We start from the raw sequence: 15,786 nt of genomic DNA, 5'->3' as shown, positions 1-15,786 counted from the left end.
AGCAAGCATCTTTTAGTTTCGTGGCTGAACTCACCATCCTTGGTGATTTTGGAGCCCAAGGAAATACCGTATGTCACTGTTTCCACCTGCCCCCCATCTATTTGCTGTGGACAGAGCTGGACACTGAGGTGGACAGGGGTGCTGGGAGTTAGGACCAGAGATACTGTCCTGGAGTTTAGGGGCTTCTCCGTCGTCTACGGGATGGTATAGAGTCTCATCTCTTCCCACCCCACCCACCTACTTGTTTCTGACTCTCCTGAGCGCCCTCTTTGTCCCCAGCCGGCGTGATGATGGTGCCCCAGAGGACCACGGAAGACGGCTTTGAGGAGCACTTCGGCGTCAACTATCTGGGGCACTTCCTGCTGACCAACCTCCTCCTGGACACCCTGCAGGAGTCGGGCGCCCCTGGCCGCAGCGCCCGGGTGGTGACCGTGTCCTCGGCCACGCACTACGTGGGGGAGCTGAACCTGGATGACCTCCAGAGCAGGTGAGTCGGGGAGGCAAGGCGACCTGTCACCACGACGCTCTGCACAGGGCGCTTGTCTCAGGCGACGTCGCTTTCCACCTTCTGGTCTGCAGCTCAGCCCCTCTCGTGGCCAAAAAAACAAAAAACTTCAGCCACTAACACAGGCAGACCTGGGAAGGGCTGTGGGTTTTGGTTCCAGACCGCAGTGATAAAGGACGTATCGTGTGAAAGCGAGCTGCACAAATTGGTTTTTCTTTCTACTGCATCTGAAAGCGATGCTTACTCTAGCCTGTAATTTCTTAGATGTGCAATAAATAGCATTGTGTCTAAAATAACAGGGTACAGACCTTCATTAAAAAAAAAATCCTTTATTGCTGAAGAATGCTAACTGTCCTCTGAGCCTTGAGCGTTCAGTTCAGTTGCTCGGTCGTGTCCGACTCTTTGCGACCCCATGGACTGCAGCACGCCAGGCCTCCCTGTCCATCACCAACTCCCGGAGCTTGCTCAAACTCATGTCCATGGAGTCCGTGATGCCGTCCAGCCATCTCATCTCAGCGACTTGTAATCTTTTTGTGAGAGTTCTTGTGCGGTCAGTACTTCTCTAGCTGTCTATTTCATGCATAGTATCAATCACGCGTGTGTATCAAAATCCTGCATATGTATCAATCGCCGTCTCTCAATTCCTCCCACCCCGACATTCTCCTTTGGCGTCCATATGCTTGTTCTCTAAATCCGTGTGTCTGTTTCTGTTTTGCAAATAAGAGCGTCTATACCATTTCTCTCCCTGGAGAAGGGAATGACAACCCGCTCAAGTATTCTTGCCTGGAGAATCCCACGGACGGGGGAGCCTGGCGGACTGCAGTCCGTGCGGTCGCAAAAAGTCAGACATGACTTAGCAACTGAAAACCTACCATTTCTCCACGCTTCTCCTAAGTGTTAATAAAGGATATTTGCTTTTCTCTTTCTGACTTCACTCTGCATGAAAGTCACAGCCTTTTTGCAGTGGTCACATCAAAGGTCACTCATCACAGCTCAACGGAACAAATATGATCACCACGCAAAGACTTGAAACAGTGGGAGAAAGCAGGCCTTTAATTTAGGGTCGGCTGGAAATATGTCGCTGAAGAAATCGTAAGATGAATCTCCTGGCTACCGGAACTTTCTCTATTACTTGTTTCCATCTTGTGTGCCCCTGGCTGATAACCGAGCAACTCACAGCTGTTCAATGTCATGTCAGAACTGCAGAGCACCGTTTACAACCGGCCCTTCGCTTCGAGTCAGGATTACGGCACTCTGAAATAAAGATTCTGTCAAATTCAAAATGTAAAAGAAGGATACAGGGAGAATGACGGAAACGGGACACAGAGACGTGAGGTGAACAGACGCTGTTTTGAAACTCGGCGCCAGGAGGTTTCCTCCACACGGAGCTCGCCCAGACCTTCAGTGCGCACAGAAGCGCAATACCGCTGACGCGCAGCAAGAGGACGTCTGCCCGCATCAGGAACCGTGTGCTGTTCTGCGGTCACACATGTAAGCAGCGTCTGCATATCAGTCTACTTATATTTACACTTTGAGGCAAATCCTAGTATATTCTCCAACACGTGAGAAAAACCGTGAAGCATGGTTACAATTTAGTCTATGAGGCGTAGTTGACGTACAGTGTTGTAATTTCCGCCTTGGAGCCAAGTGACTTCTCCATACACGTCTATCCATTCTCTTCTCTTTTATTCTTTTCCGTGATGGTTTATCAGGGCTTCCCTGATGGCTCAGTTGGGAAAGAATCCGCCTGCAATGCAGGAGACCCCGGTTCGGTTCCTGGGTCAGGAAGATCCCCTGGAGAAGGGCTAGGCTACCCATTCCAGTATTCTTGGGTTTCCCTGATGGCTCGGCTGGTAAGAATCTGCCTGCAATGCAGGAGACCCCGGTTCAGTTCCTGGGTCTGGGAAGATCCTCTGGAGCAGGGAAAGGCTTCTACAAACATGTATTATATGTTATTATATATAATCATATATGTTATACATTAAATATATGGAACTTCCCTGGTGGCTCAGATGGTAAAGAATCTGCCTGCGATATGAGAGACTGGGCTCGATCCCTGGGTTGGGAAGATCTTCTGGAGGAGGAAAATGGCAACCCAACAAGTATCACATCGTTATATATTACATATATTTTTATATACAACAATACTTATATAAGTATATAGCTAGTATATATCTAATCTTAACATATTTATATTTACTATATTTATGTAATAACATGTAAATGTAATATTGTACAATATTCATATATTATATAATATATTAAACATATAATTGTTCAATATATTAAATATATAACTTTTAAACTTGCACAGCTAAACTTATTTAACTTAAATAATTATGTTAATATTTATATAATTGCATGTATAAGCATAATTATACTTGCATAGTCACGTATGTTATCATATTCATATCATTATTTGCACGTGTGTTAGTTGCTCAGGACTCTTTGCGACCTCATGGACCGTAGACCACCAGGCTCCTCCACCCATGGGATTCTCCAGGCAAAAGTACTGGAGTGCGTTGCCATTTCCATATTAATATATACTATATAAATTTAAAGATAGTGTTGTATTTATTGTCTAATATTGCCTATATTCCTCGTGCTATAAAACATATCCTCATTCCTTATATAATTTTTTTACTTTCTGGACACACCCTGTGACATGCAGGGATATTAGTTCCCTGAGCAGGGATCAAACTCACATCCGTTACGCTGGAAGGTAAAGTCTTAAGGACTGGAACACCAGCTAAGTCGTGTCCAACTCTCTGTGACCCCACGGACTGTAGCCCGCCAGGCTCCTCTGTCTATGGGATTCTCCAGGCAAGAACACTGGAGTGGGTTGCCATTTGCTCCTCCGGGGGGGCTTCTGGACCAAGGGACCGAACCCAGGTCTCCCGCATCACAGGGAGATTCTTTACCACTGAGCCAGGGGGAAGCCCTTTGGACAGTATCTATTTTTTCTCTGATGAGAACTTGAAAACCTTTTTTTTTTTTTTTTTTTTTTTTTTTTTTAGTGCAAATATATGATCTACTCCATTACTGGCGTCTTGCTAACAATGGACGCCCTTCCTCACTGTGTCCACTTAGCGCCTGGTCTCGGGGGTCCCAGTATCCTTACTGCAGTGGGCTTAGATTGGCTCTGAGTTCAGTGCCAGACCCAGACCAAATATAACACTCAGCCTTGTAAACACCACTACTGCTTGCATCAAATGTGGAAGCCAAGGTCCAGTTTCTTCTTCTCAACCGAAAAAACCACGCTGCTGCAATTTACGAGATTTCCCATCTCTACGTAATGCTTTTCTAGGTTGTTCATCAAGAACCAACCCTTTAGAGAGTTATCGAGTCTTTGATTCAGTACACAGATTTGCGTATATTGTGTCTAAAATACCATCCTTCCCCTTTCCTTCTCTTGCCTTTAAGATAGAGAAAGTGACAGGGATCTGAACATGCCAACTCAAAATGTGCCACTTGGATACACAGATTATTTTGAGCTGAAGGCCATTGCGAAGCAACAGATGCAGAAAGATGCCATTCGGGAACTTCCCTTATCTAACTAAAAACAGAAACTTCTGAGGAACGAGGACTTCCCAAGTGTTTGGAATCCCCCAGACCTGTGAAATTAGAAGTGGAATTAACAAGTGTCTCTCTTGTTAATCTGACATGTGTTGGTTTAATCTGCACACCCTCATCACAGAACATAAAAGTATAGAAGAAACTTTTTTTTTTCCTTTCCAACAAAAAGGCTACCACAGTGATATCTCTACTTCTGTTTTAGATTGACCTTCAAATTATTTATGAGATAGTTATATTAATAAGTTACTGTTTATTGAAAACAAAGGTATATTTATGGTTTCAGTTCTACTTTTTGAGGCCGTGTGTTACAAAGGGCACTGATTAAAAGTCTCCTGTTTCGAAGCAAGTCGCGTAGACATTTTATGAATGTCTTCTGCCGGTGCTTTAGTTTGTAAAGGGAATTTGGGAAACTGGTTCTGAGGAACCTATTTGCAGGGCAGGAATACAGACGCTGATGTAGAAACAGGCTTGCGGACGCGGGGTCTGGCGGGGGGAGCGGAGGGCGGGAGGAACTGAGAGAGGAGCAGTTTGGCTGTTAACATTGTAATCATCTCTTCATTGTTTTCAATACCAACTGTGTCTCTTGTCCCTCGGGGCTTTACTTAGAAACTCTAATGGGAATCCTGTGCTCTGGTGTCTCAGCTCTGATTCTTTTCCATTTCCAGCCTGGATGTGTATCTTTCAAACCACCAGGGAGCCACTCCTGAAATTACTTGTACTCTCGTTTTTCTTTTCTTTTTCTTTTTTTTTTTTATGCTTTAGAGACAAGTATTGACTTTTTGCATCGTCTCTTCTCCGTGCTATTGTAGAGGACCATAATTCTTCTTTTCACAAAGTTTTAGCATATTTATTGTTTCACTGGAGCGTGATTGGCTTATAAAGTTGCGTTAGTTTCTGCTGTACAAGGCAGTGAAGCAGCTATATGCATACATATAATCCCTTCCCTCTTGACCTTCCTCTGCATCCCCCATCCCAGCCCATTGGGTCATCACAGACCACACAGCCGGGCTCCCTGTGCCACTCAGCAGCTTCCCACTAGCTGGCTCTGTTACGCATGGCGCCGCATAGATGGAAGCGCTCCTCTCTCAGTTCCTCCCGCCCTCTGCTGCCCCCGCCAGACCCCGTGTCCGCATGCCTGTTTCTACATCAGCGTCTGTATTCCTGCCCTGCAAATATGTTCCTCAGAACCAGTTTTCCAAATTCCCTGCTGCTGCTGCTGCTGCTAAGTTGCTTCAGTCGTGTCCGACTCTGTGCCACCCCACAGACGGCAGCCCACCAGGCTCCCCCGTCCCTGGGATTCTCCAGGCAAGAACACTGGAGTGGGTTGCCATTTCCTTCTGCAATGCATGAAAGTGAAAAGTGAAAGGGAAGTCGCTCAGTCGTGTCCAACTCTTCGCGACCCCACAGACTGGAGCCCACCAGGCTCCCGCGTCCCTGGGATTCTCCAGGCAAGAACGCTGGAGTGGGGTTGCCATGTCCTTCTCCAATGCATGAAAGTGAAAAGAGAAAGGGAAGTCGCTCAGTCGTGTCTGACTCTTTGCGACCCCACAGACTGGAGCCCACCAGGCTCCTCCATCCATGGGATTTTCCAGGCAAGAGTACTGGAGTGGGCTGCCATTGCCTTCTTCGTCCAAATTCCCTCCCTATACATGCATTAATATACAGTAATTGTCTTTCCATTTCTGACTCACTGCAATCATCTGTATGACAGATGATTCTCTGGGTCCATTCACATTGCGACAAACAACCCAATTTCTTCCCTTCTTTATGGCTTAGTAATATTCCATGCACATATTACCACATTCTCTTTATCCATTCACCTGTTGACAGACATCTAGGTTGCTTCCAGGTCCTGGTTACCCTCAATAGTTCTGCAGTGAACACTGTTCATTTTTTTAAAGAGCCTCCATACTCATCTCCATACAGGTAAGCCATAATTCTGTCATGCGTCAATTTTCCTTTAAGGAACCTGCACATTTCTGGTGTCTTCTTTCTTAACTTCACCATTGCTGTTCCGTCCCAAACGGCCGTGTTAATTCAGGAGCAGACGGATGTGTGTGTTGCTGACATGGTCCAAAGCCAACGGGAAAGTTGAGCCTTTATCTCCCCGTACTTAATAACCCCCTCATTGCTGGAGCTTTCTCCTCCCCTGCTGGGCAGAGAGAGGAACAGCTTGCCAGAAACAGGCATCTCGACTATAATTGGGGGGTTGTCACGGATCCCGGGAGGGAATTGGTGCTTGGAACTCTGCTGTGTTATCATCTCCCGTCCTCCCTCCAATGAAAGACGTGTTTGGAGTTCCCCTGGCAAATGCTCTGCGGAAGCTCGTCCTGCGTCACCCTTGGCCAACCTGCCCTGACTCATCGCTGAGACAAAGGACTTGGGGCTTATTCTCCAGCTTAAATTGCAGGGGCCCCCGAAAGAACCTCAGAGTTTGCACGTGGCCTCTTGTGACAAGTGGCTGGCTGCTGGCCGGCGACGCCGTGGGGACCTGCTGACAAGGAAGAAAGTTGCTGCCCAGGGAAACGGCAGGAGGTGGGACGGAGTCCCCGAGGGTGTTGACGTGGTTGTCACATTTTGACAGCCGAGAGCCCACGTGTGCAATTTACAAAACAGCTTGAGGTGGTTTTTACATGTTTTTTTCCAGAAAGCCTCACTAGGCAATGACGCTTACGTGGCTTCATTTCTCAGCCTTATCATTGCTTGTCCTGTTTTCTCCATTTAAATATTTCCCTTTCTGTTTTGTCATGTTTCTTTCCCTCTTATGTGTTTTCCCTTGGTCATGTTTCCTGACTTTGCTTTTTCTGAATCATTGAGTCCATTTAGTTCATTTAATGCAATTTTCAATTCCTGTTTAGTAAGAGCCTTTGTGCATAAGAGGCATTGAATTCCAGCGAGTGCTTTTTTTTTCTTTCTTTTTTTTTGCTTCTCATGTCAGGATGGATTTCTTTCTTTTTTATCTCTGTCTGCATTAAATTCCCACAAGGGTGAATTCCGTGGATGGATTTTCTCCGAATGTTAGAGTCACCACGGGGGCTGAAAATGTAAACTAACATAGACTCTGGGGCATGTTGAACCGCAAGAAGAAACACAAGTGGGGCTGCATTCGTATCCACAAAATTACAGAATAAGAACTACGGACATGAAGAAAATGACCGCTCCCCAATGAACCAGACGTGGAGTATTTTGCCAGGAAGACTTCCTTGGTTTTCTTTATTTTTCAGACTTGTTATTTATTTTTTTTTTTTCCATGTGGGCCATTTCTGACTTGGTTTTTTTTTTTCCCATGTGGGCCATTTCTGAAGTCAATGTTGAATGTGCTACAATGTTGCTTCTGTTCTTTTTCGTGGAGAGTTGAATTGTCAGGTTTTAATGTCCCTTTCACAATTTCAACTGCTAGCTTTTTTTCTTTTTAAACACAAACCACTTGGGTTTTTCATTTGCAGATTTATTGTTGATGACACAAAAAAGAAAAGGATGAAAGCCTCCAAACTGGTCCTTGTTATTTGTTCTGTTTAAATTTTATTGGAATATAATTGCTTTACACCATTGTCTTTTGTGTGTTGGTTTTTTTTTTAGACGGGAGGCATGTGGGATCTTGTCTCCCTGACCAGGCATGAAACACCCAGCCCCTGCCCTGGCAGGTGGATTCTCAGCCACTGGACTGCCCGGAAAGTCCCCAGTAGAGATGTTAACGAGCTCTGCATTCTACGCAGGCTATGTAGCTATGCATAAAATTACTAGCTAAAAGACCCTGATGCTGGGAGGGATTGGGGGCAGGAGAAGAAGGGGACGACAGAGGATGAGATGGCTGGATGGCATCACCGACTCGATGGACCTGATTCTGAGTGAACTCTGGGAGCTGGTGATGGACAGGGAGGCCTGGCGTGCTGCGATTCATGGGGTCGCAGAGTCGGACACGACTGAGCGACTGAACTGGGGTCACAAAGAGTCGGACACGACTGAGCGACTGAACTGAACTGAACTGAAGCTACCACAGTTAGTTTGCCTGGAGTGGTATTTTCTCTGCAGTGAATTCTTTTCTACATTCCAGGAATGCTACTTTCTGGGAAAGGTTAGGTATAGGTGACCAACCATTATGTTTTTATTTATTTATTTAAAGAATTTTTGTTTTGATGGGGACTGTTTTTAAAGTCTTTATGGAATTTCTTATTAATGCCATATTGCTTCCGTGTTACGCTTTGGTATTTCGGCCACAAGGCATGTGGGATTTTAGCTCCCTGACCAGGGATCAAACCCACACCTCTTGCATTGGAATGTGAAGAGGCCTTCACCACTGGACCGCCAGAAAAAGAGCCCTGTGGTTTTCAGGAAGTGGTGCCCACGTCCAACCTCATAAAATGGTGCCTGATGGTAGGAAGTCAAAAAGGGAGTGGATGGAGGTGGTCGTTGTGCGCTAGAGGAGCACATCTGTCCTGGCGTCTTCCCCAAGCGTCGAACACTCCAAGGAGAAAATAAAAAGTGGTGTGGAGCCTATAGCAAGGTCACAGGTGGGCAGCCCTGCTCCAGAATCACAGGATAAACATCTCTGGAACTGACCAAGCCCCATAGCATCTGTTGACAAGCCTCCTGATCTAAACCAGCCAGTCTCCTGACCCTATATTGGGTGAAATATCCACCCTAGTACCCACCCTGTAGCATCCTAGGAGCGCTCCACAGCGCAGGTAACACACGTGGGCACCCCTGGTGACTCACTCGGTAAAGAGTCCGCCTGCAGTGCAGGAGACCCGGGTCTGATGCCTGGGTTGGGCAAGATCCCCTGGGGGAGGGCATGGCAACCCACTCCAGTCTTCTTGCCTGGAGAATCCCACGGATGGAGGAGCCTGGTGGGGTGCAGCCCATGGGGCTGCAAAGAGTCGGACACGACTGAGTGACTCAGCACAGCCCGCTTGACCTCGGGCACGTCTCTAGGTGCCCTCAACCCGTGCCTGGCGCTGTTGTCCACGGCTGGGCCAGGGCAGCGTCGGCATCCAGGCGCCCGGGTCTCACAGCCTCCCCTCTTTGCTCCTGCAGTACCAGCTACTCGGCGCACGCAGCCTACGCCCAGAGCAAGCTGGCCCTGGTGCTGTTCACATACCACCTGCAGGCGCTGCTGAGCGCCCGGGGCGTCCCCGTGACCGCCAGCGTGGCCGACCCCGGCGTGGTGGACACCGACCTCTACAGACACGTCTTCTGGGGCACCCGGCTCGTCAAGAAGCTCCTGGGCTGGTGGGTTTTCAAGGTAAAGGCCGCGATGCTTGGGGTGTTGCTCTGGTCCGCGGGCAGATCTGGCTCTAACCTCGTTGACACCGCTGTGTTACTGATTCCAGGCTCCGCATCTTTCTCCGTTCATCTGTTGATGGACACTGAGGTTGCTTTCATGTCTCAGCGATTGTAAAGAGTGCTGCGATGAACCCTGGGGTGTGCGTGTCTTTTCTAATTATTTTCTCCAGGTATATGTCCCAGCAGCGGGATCACAGGATCGTACGTTAGCTCTGTTTCTAGTTTTTTGCAAACACTCCATACCATTTTCCACAATGCCTGTGTAAGTATACATTGCCACCAAAACTGCTGTGAAGGCTGAGTTACAGCTATCTTTTCTAAACATGGCTTTCTTCAGATATATTCCTAGCAGTAAGATTGCAGGGTCAGATGGTGGATGTATTGTTCATGTTTTTTTCTTTAAGGAACCTCCACTTACTGTTCTGGTAAAGAATCACCTGGTAAAGAATCCACCTGGAATGCGGGAGATCCCTGGGTTAGATCCCTGGATCAGGAAGATCCCCTGGAGAAGGGAAAGGCTACCTATTCCAGTATTCTGGCCTGGACAAGTCCATGGACTGTATATTCACGGGGCCGCAAAGAATCGGACACAGCTGAGCGACTTTTGCTTCATTTCCGTCTGACCAGTGTGAGGTGTCCCCTCACTGGAGTTTTGATTTGCGTTTCTTTAATAACCAGCGACGCTGAGCATCTTTTCACGTACCCGAGGGCCGTCCGTATGTCTTTCTTTGGAGAGATGTCTGTTGGGGTCTTCCGTGTGATTCTCTCTTTAGGATAAATTCTCGAGAAGGAGTTTGTTTAGCTAGAGGATGTGCTCCGTGTGTTAGACGCTCAGTCGTGTCTGACTCTCTGCGACCCCATGGACTGTAGCCCGCCAGGCTCCTCTGTCCGTGGGATTCTCCAGGCAGGAATACTGGAGTGGGCTGCCACACTCTCGTCCAGGGGATCTTCCCCACCCAGGGATCGAACCTGGGCCTCCTGCATTGCAGGTGGATTGTTTATAGTCTGAGCCACCAGGGCGGCCCCTAGCTAAGGGACACAGACATGGAATACGTGGACCCCAACCTCCCACAACACGTCTGCTGATGTGCGTGTAGAACGGTGTCCCCAGCCCATATGCAGTGCGTGTAGGTCTCCACGTTTGTGGCTGTTACCAGTCAGGTTGTGTCTTTGCTGTGCAGTCATGTGGCTTCTTGCTGGAATCACATCCCTCCTCGAGCCGTGATCTTTTCCGTGGGAGGTGCTGACTCCCCGAGGGGAGTCGAGTAAATCACCCACCTCCGCAGTCCTGGCAGGTGTGCAGAATTCATTTCGTCCTCTCTGTGGGATCTCACAGATTAGCAACCGCGATGGTCAGAGCTCTGGAGGGGCGGGGTGGACGCCGTCAGTGACCGTGACCGTCGCCGGTTCTCCGCCTCCGGGTTCCCCTCGGTCCGGAATTCCGGGACCACCCACGGAGCTCAGATTCTGGCAGACGTGAACAAGCAGAGGCGACTGTCCCCAGCAAGCAGCCAGCAGCAGCTGTAATCGCATGTCCGTCACCGGGACAGCAAAACCCACCTCTCCTGTGTCACCCGGTTCCCCTCTCTGGTTCCATTTAAAATCTCATTTCTTCTTGTGAATGAGACGTGGGTGCTGTGCTATGTCGCTCAGCTGTGTCCGACTCTTTGTGACCCCGTGGACTGTAGCCCGCCAGGCTCCTCTGTCCATAAAAATACTGGAGTGGGTTGCCGTGTCCTTCTCCAGGGGATCTTCCCGACCCAGGGATGGAACCTGGGTGTCTCGCACTGCAGGCGGATTCTTTACCGCTGAGCCACCAGGGAAGCCCCAGTCTCTTTGTGTTTACCCTTTGTCAACAACGCACTGGCAGTTGCCATGGGCAGCTTCTGTCCACCTCTGCAAGGACTCAATCAAGCGCTGCGACAGCTGCAGACCTTCCGCGTTCCCTGAAAGGGGCTCAGCGTGGACAGCAGGCGGGAAAGACTGCCCCGGGAAAGACTGGCAGGACAGGTCTTCAGGGGGCTGGGTATTCTCGGGAGCCCATTTCACGAGCCCGGTTATTTCATCTCCTCATATCTAGAAAAGCACTGAAAAGTCCTGCACGGTGGTAACCGCTCCCCGTGACGAGCAGAAACCTTGCGTAAAATAATACGTGTTTCATTGCATGCACTTCCCCTTCAACAAAACCACTTATACCCCGACCTTCCCCCTCTTGGCTCTTTGGAGCATCCTCTCAGCACTATCTCAAGTGCTGTCTGCTGGCCCGCAGTCCTCATTTTGCGCGAAAGAAACCTCAGCTGCCAGTTCTCACGAGTTCAGCACTTCTCGACTGACCAGATTATATTTCTAAACCACCTTTTAGAGGATTTTTACAAATAGGGGAAAAAACCCACTGTAGGATGAAGAGGTCTCCTTCTGCTTAATCATTTGCTCATATTTCTCTATGTTTACGTGGTGGTTACGTTTTTACAAGTCGTATCTCGTTGTTGTTCAGTCCCTCAGTCGTGTCTGACTCTGTGACCCCGTGGACCGCAGCACGCCAGGCGTCCCTGTCCATCACCAACTCCTGGAGCTTGCTCAAACCTATGTCCATCGAGTCGGTGATGCCATCCAACCATCTCATCCTCTGTCGTCCCCTTCTCCTCTTGCCTTCAATCTTTCCCAGGATCAGGGTCTTTTTGAATGAGACAGTTCTTCCCATCAGGTGGCTGAAGGATTGGAGTTTCAGCTTCAGCATCGGTCCTTCCAAAGAATATTCAGGACTGATTTCCTTTAGGATGGACTGGTTGGATCTCCTTGCGGTCCAAGGGACTCTCAAGCGTCTTCTTCAACACCACGGTTCAAAAGCATCAATTCTTTGGCACTCAGCTTTCTTTACAGTCCAACTCTCACATCCATACATTAGAAATAACCATAGCTTTGGCTAGACGGACCTTTGTTGGCAAAGTAATGTCTCTGCTTTTTCATGTGCTGTCTAGGTTGGTCTTAGCTTTCCTTCCAAGGAGCAAGCGTCTTTTAATTTCATGGCTGCAGCCACCATCTGCAGGGATTTTGGAGCCCAAGAGAATAAAGTCTCTCACTGTTTCCAGATGCTTTGCAGCTTCTTTACGCACGTTAAGCATTGGACTGTTTAGTGTTTGCCAGCTTGAGTCAACTGCTGGGTGCTTGCATCCTGGAGCAGGAAACGGGGTTAGCTGTGTTTTAATGAGCATTTTCCGAAACACCCTGTGGTTCAGCAGTCTCCGTGGGATTACTTGGCATCTGAACGTTGCCTTTTTGGAAACGTCTGCTTGTCACGTTTCCCCTTTTGTTTAGGGGGTGTCCGTTTTTGTTGTTGTTTGATCACCAAGCTGTGTCCCACTCATCGTGACCCTAAGGAATCACAGCACGCCAGGCTTCCCTGTCCTTCACTGTCTCCTGGAGTTTGCTCAAATTCATGTCCAGTGAGTTGGTGATGTTTAGCCTTTCTCTCTTTTTTTGATGAAATTTTATGTATTTATTAAAATGTTGGAGCTGTAAGTTGATTTCCAGAGTGGTGTTAGTTTCAGGAGTACGGCAAGGTGAACCGTTCATGAATATGCGTGTGTCCACTCTCTCTTTAGACTGTTGGCCATCTAGATCGTTTCGGAATATCCAGCGGAGTTCCCTGTGTGCACAGCAGGTCCTTTGTAGTTATCCATCTTATATGTCCTACTGTGTATATGTCAGTTTCCATCTCCCAATTCATCCCTCACGCCTTTACCCCCAAGTAACCGTTAGTTTGTTTTCTGTGTCTGCAACTCTGTTTCGGTTTTGGAAAAATGTTCATTTGTACCCTTTCTTTTTTAAGATCCCACGTGTCTGTGATATCGCATGGTGTTTGTCTTTCTCTGTCTGGCTGACCTTATGTATTATAACCATCTCTGCATCCACCTGTGTTGGTACAAATAGCATGATCGCATTCTCTTCTGTGGCTGATACTCCATGCGTGGGCAGTCACCACATCCTCTTTATCCATTCATCTGCCGGTGGATATCCACATTGTTTCCATGCATGTGGCTGTTGGGAATATTCAGTTCAGTTCAGTTCAGTCGCTCAGTCGTGTGCGACTCTCTGCAACCCCATGAATCGCAGCATGCCAGGCCTCCCTGTCCATCACCAACTCTCGGAGTTCACTCAGACTCGCGTCCATCGAGTCCGTGATGCCATCCAGCCATCTCATCCTCTGTCGTCCCCTTCTCCTCCTGCCCCCAATCCCTCCCAGCATCAGAGTCTTTTCCAATGAGTCAGCTCTTCGCATGAGGTGGCCAAAGTACTGGAGCTTCAGCTTTAGCATCATTCCTTCCAAAGAAATCCCAGAGCTGATCTCCTTTAGGATGGACTGGTTGGATCTCCTTGCAGTCCAAGGGACTCTCAAGAGTCTTCTCCAACACCACAGTTCAAAAGCATCAATTCTTCGGCGCTCAGCCTTCTTCACAGTCCAACTCTCACATCCATGCATGACCACTGGGAAGACCATAGCCTTGACTAGACAGAGCTTAGTCGGCAAAGTAATGTCTCTGCTTTTCAACATGCTGTCTAGGTTGGTCATAAGTTGTTAAATATCAGGCTTTCTGTTTGGGGTTCACCCCTGTTTGTTTATTCTGACTGCTAATCCGTGTCTTTCACATATGTTGCTGATACACTTTTCCACTGTATTTTCTGTTTCAAGAAGATACAAAGCAGTAATATTGGAGAGTCATAACCAATGATATTAGAACATAGGAGGAAAATATTCTGGAGATGGAGAAACCAAAAAATAGGTATGCTAATGTTTATCTGTATCTGTATCTGGAGACACATGCATGAACAGATATATGTACATGGAAAAGGGGCTTCTCAGGTGGCACAGTGATAAAAAAAATCCACCAGCCAATACAGGACACTTGGGTTTAATCCCTAAGTTGGGGAGATCCCCTGGAAAAGGAAATGGCTACCCACTCTATTATTCTTGCTTGGAGAATCCCATGGACAGAGGAGCCTGGTGGGCCACAGTCTATGGGGTCACATAGAGAGTCAGACTCACCTGAGCACACACGCAACCATATAGTGTACGAATTACTTCCTTAGATGCATGCGTACTTGTATGACTTGTGTGAATTCTCAAAAGGGTGTGCCCTTGATCCCTGGACGGTGGGGGGAGTCTGTAGGACTGACGTGTCTTTGTGCCCCTTTACGTCATTTAGTGACATTCTTTTTAGTCCGTCCCCTACGTACCAATGAGTTCCATTCCAGAAGCACGTCCCTACGTCCTATTTGTGAGTCCAACAGAGTTAGCCTGGGTACCCGACTAACCCAGTCGGCTGTATAGTTCTGTACTGTCTTAGCTTTATAGTACTTTTCACACAAAGAGTACACAAAAAGCAAACACAAGATAAACATTTTCAATCTTATAGTATGGTATCGTGAGAAGGACAGTCGTCCAGGGCAACAGCTGGCGCAGAGGGGCTGGCATCGACAGAATCAGGCAAGAGGAGTTAGTGACTGAGCAGGGGGAGGCGGTGGGAGACGGCAGGGCTGAAGAGCTGTCAGCAATAGTAGATGGGGGGCGAGCTGCAGTGTTACTCACGCCTGAGGCTGATGGAACGCACCTTCGCATCTTTGCGAGTTTGCAACTTGAGAGTTCGGGTGTAGAGGACTTCCCGGGTACATCACTCTGAAACCTCTATTCTGCGCCTTACCAAAAACCGTGGACTTATTTCCAAGTTCAGAGCCAGTTCCCGGAGCATGGCAGTTTTTCCCTTGGAAAAAAAAAAAAAATGATAGGTTGATACATTTGTGAAGATGAGATGCTTAGTTTTTTAAAAGTAGTTTTCTTTAATTATTGGCCGCGCTGGGTCTTCATTCCTGTGTGGAATTTTCTGCAGCTGCACAGAGCGGGGTAACTCTCCAGTTGAGGTGCTTGAGGGCTTCTCAAGGTGGTGCCTTCTGTTACTGCCGAGCACAGGCTCTGAGACACAGGTTCAGTAGTTGCGGCGGCTTAGTTACTCTGTGGCACGCGGGATCTTCCCAGACCGGGGATGGAACATGAATATCCTACATTGGCTGGTGGATTCTTTACCACCGAGCCGCCAGGGAAGCCCTTATATGGTTCTTTCCATGAGCGAATTGAGACCGTTCCATCCATCACTGCCTGCAGCTGGGTGACGTCTCACGCACACCCTCTGCACAGAGCTCTGAAGACAGTTAATGAGGCGTGGAGCAGGCATGTCCCATGATTGTACCAGGAACTCCCCTGCTTCTGACTCTCTTGCTTCCTCAGCCATCCTCTCCAGCCCTAAGTGGAGGAATATGGCAGTAATGATCTGCGCTTGTGTTGAGGGCAGAACGCAGACAGTGTGGCCCTCAGAGCGGAGCTGAAGGTTGAGCTTGGGCCACAAAGGAGGCTGAGCGCTGAAAATTTG

At 48.2% G+C, this 15,786-nt stretch overlaps 1 protein-coding gene across 3 annotated transcripts in view; it reads left to right on the top strand.

Moving 5' to 3' along the window:
• Window positions 1-15,786, top strand: part of DHRSX (dehydrogenase/reductase X-linked) — a 182,244-nt gene that overhangs the window by 116,190 nt on the left and 50,268 nt on the right. For all 3 annotated transcript variants that reach the window (XR_001917644.1, XR_001917643.1, XM_018044442.1), the window contains exons 5-6: window positions 280-487; window positions 9,116-9,323. Coding sequence is in view for 1 of the 3 variants with exons in the window: in XM_018044442.1 (XP_017899931.1) it covers window positions 280-487; window positions 9,116-9,323 (416 nt within the window). In the remaining 2 variants the exon portion in view is untranslated. The remainder of the gene's footprint in view (window positions 1-279; window positions 488-9,115; window positions 9,324-15,786) is intronic.

Source organism: Capra hircus, unplaced genomic scaffold, assembly GCF_001704415.2.
Source record: "Capra hircus breed San Clemente unplaced genomic scaffold, ASM170441v1, whole genome shotgun sequence".
NCBI classification, from domain to species: Eukaryota; Metazoa; Chordata; class Mammalia; order Artiodactyla; family Bovidae; genus Capra; species Capra hircus.
This window is presented reverse-complemented; position numbering and strand designations above follow the sequence as displayed.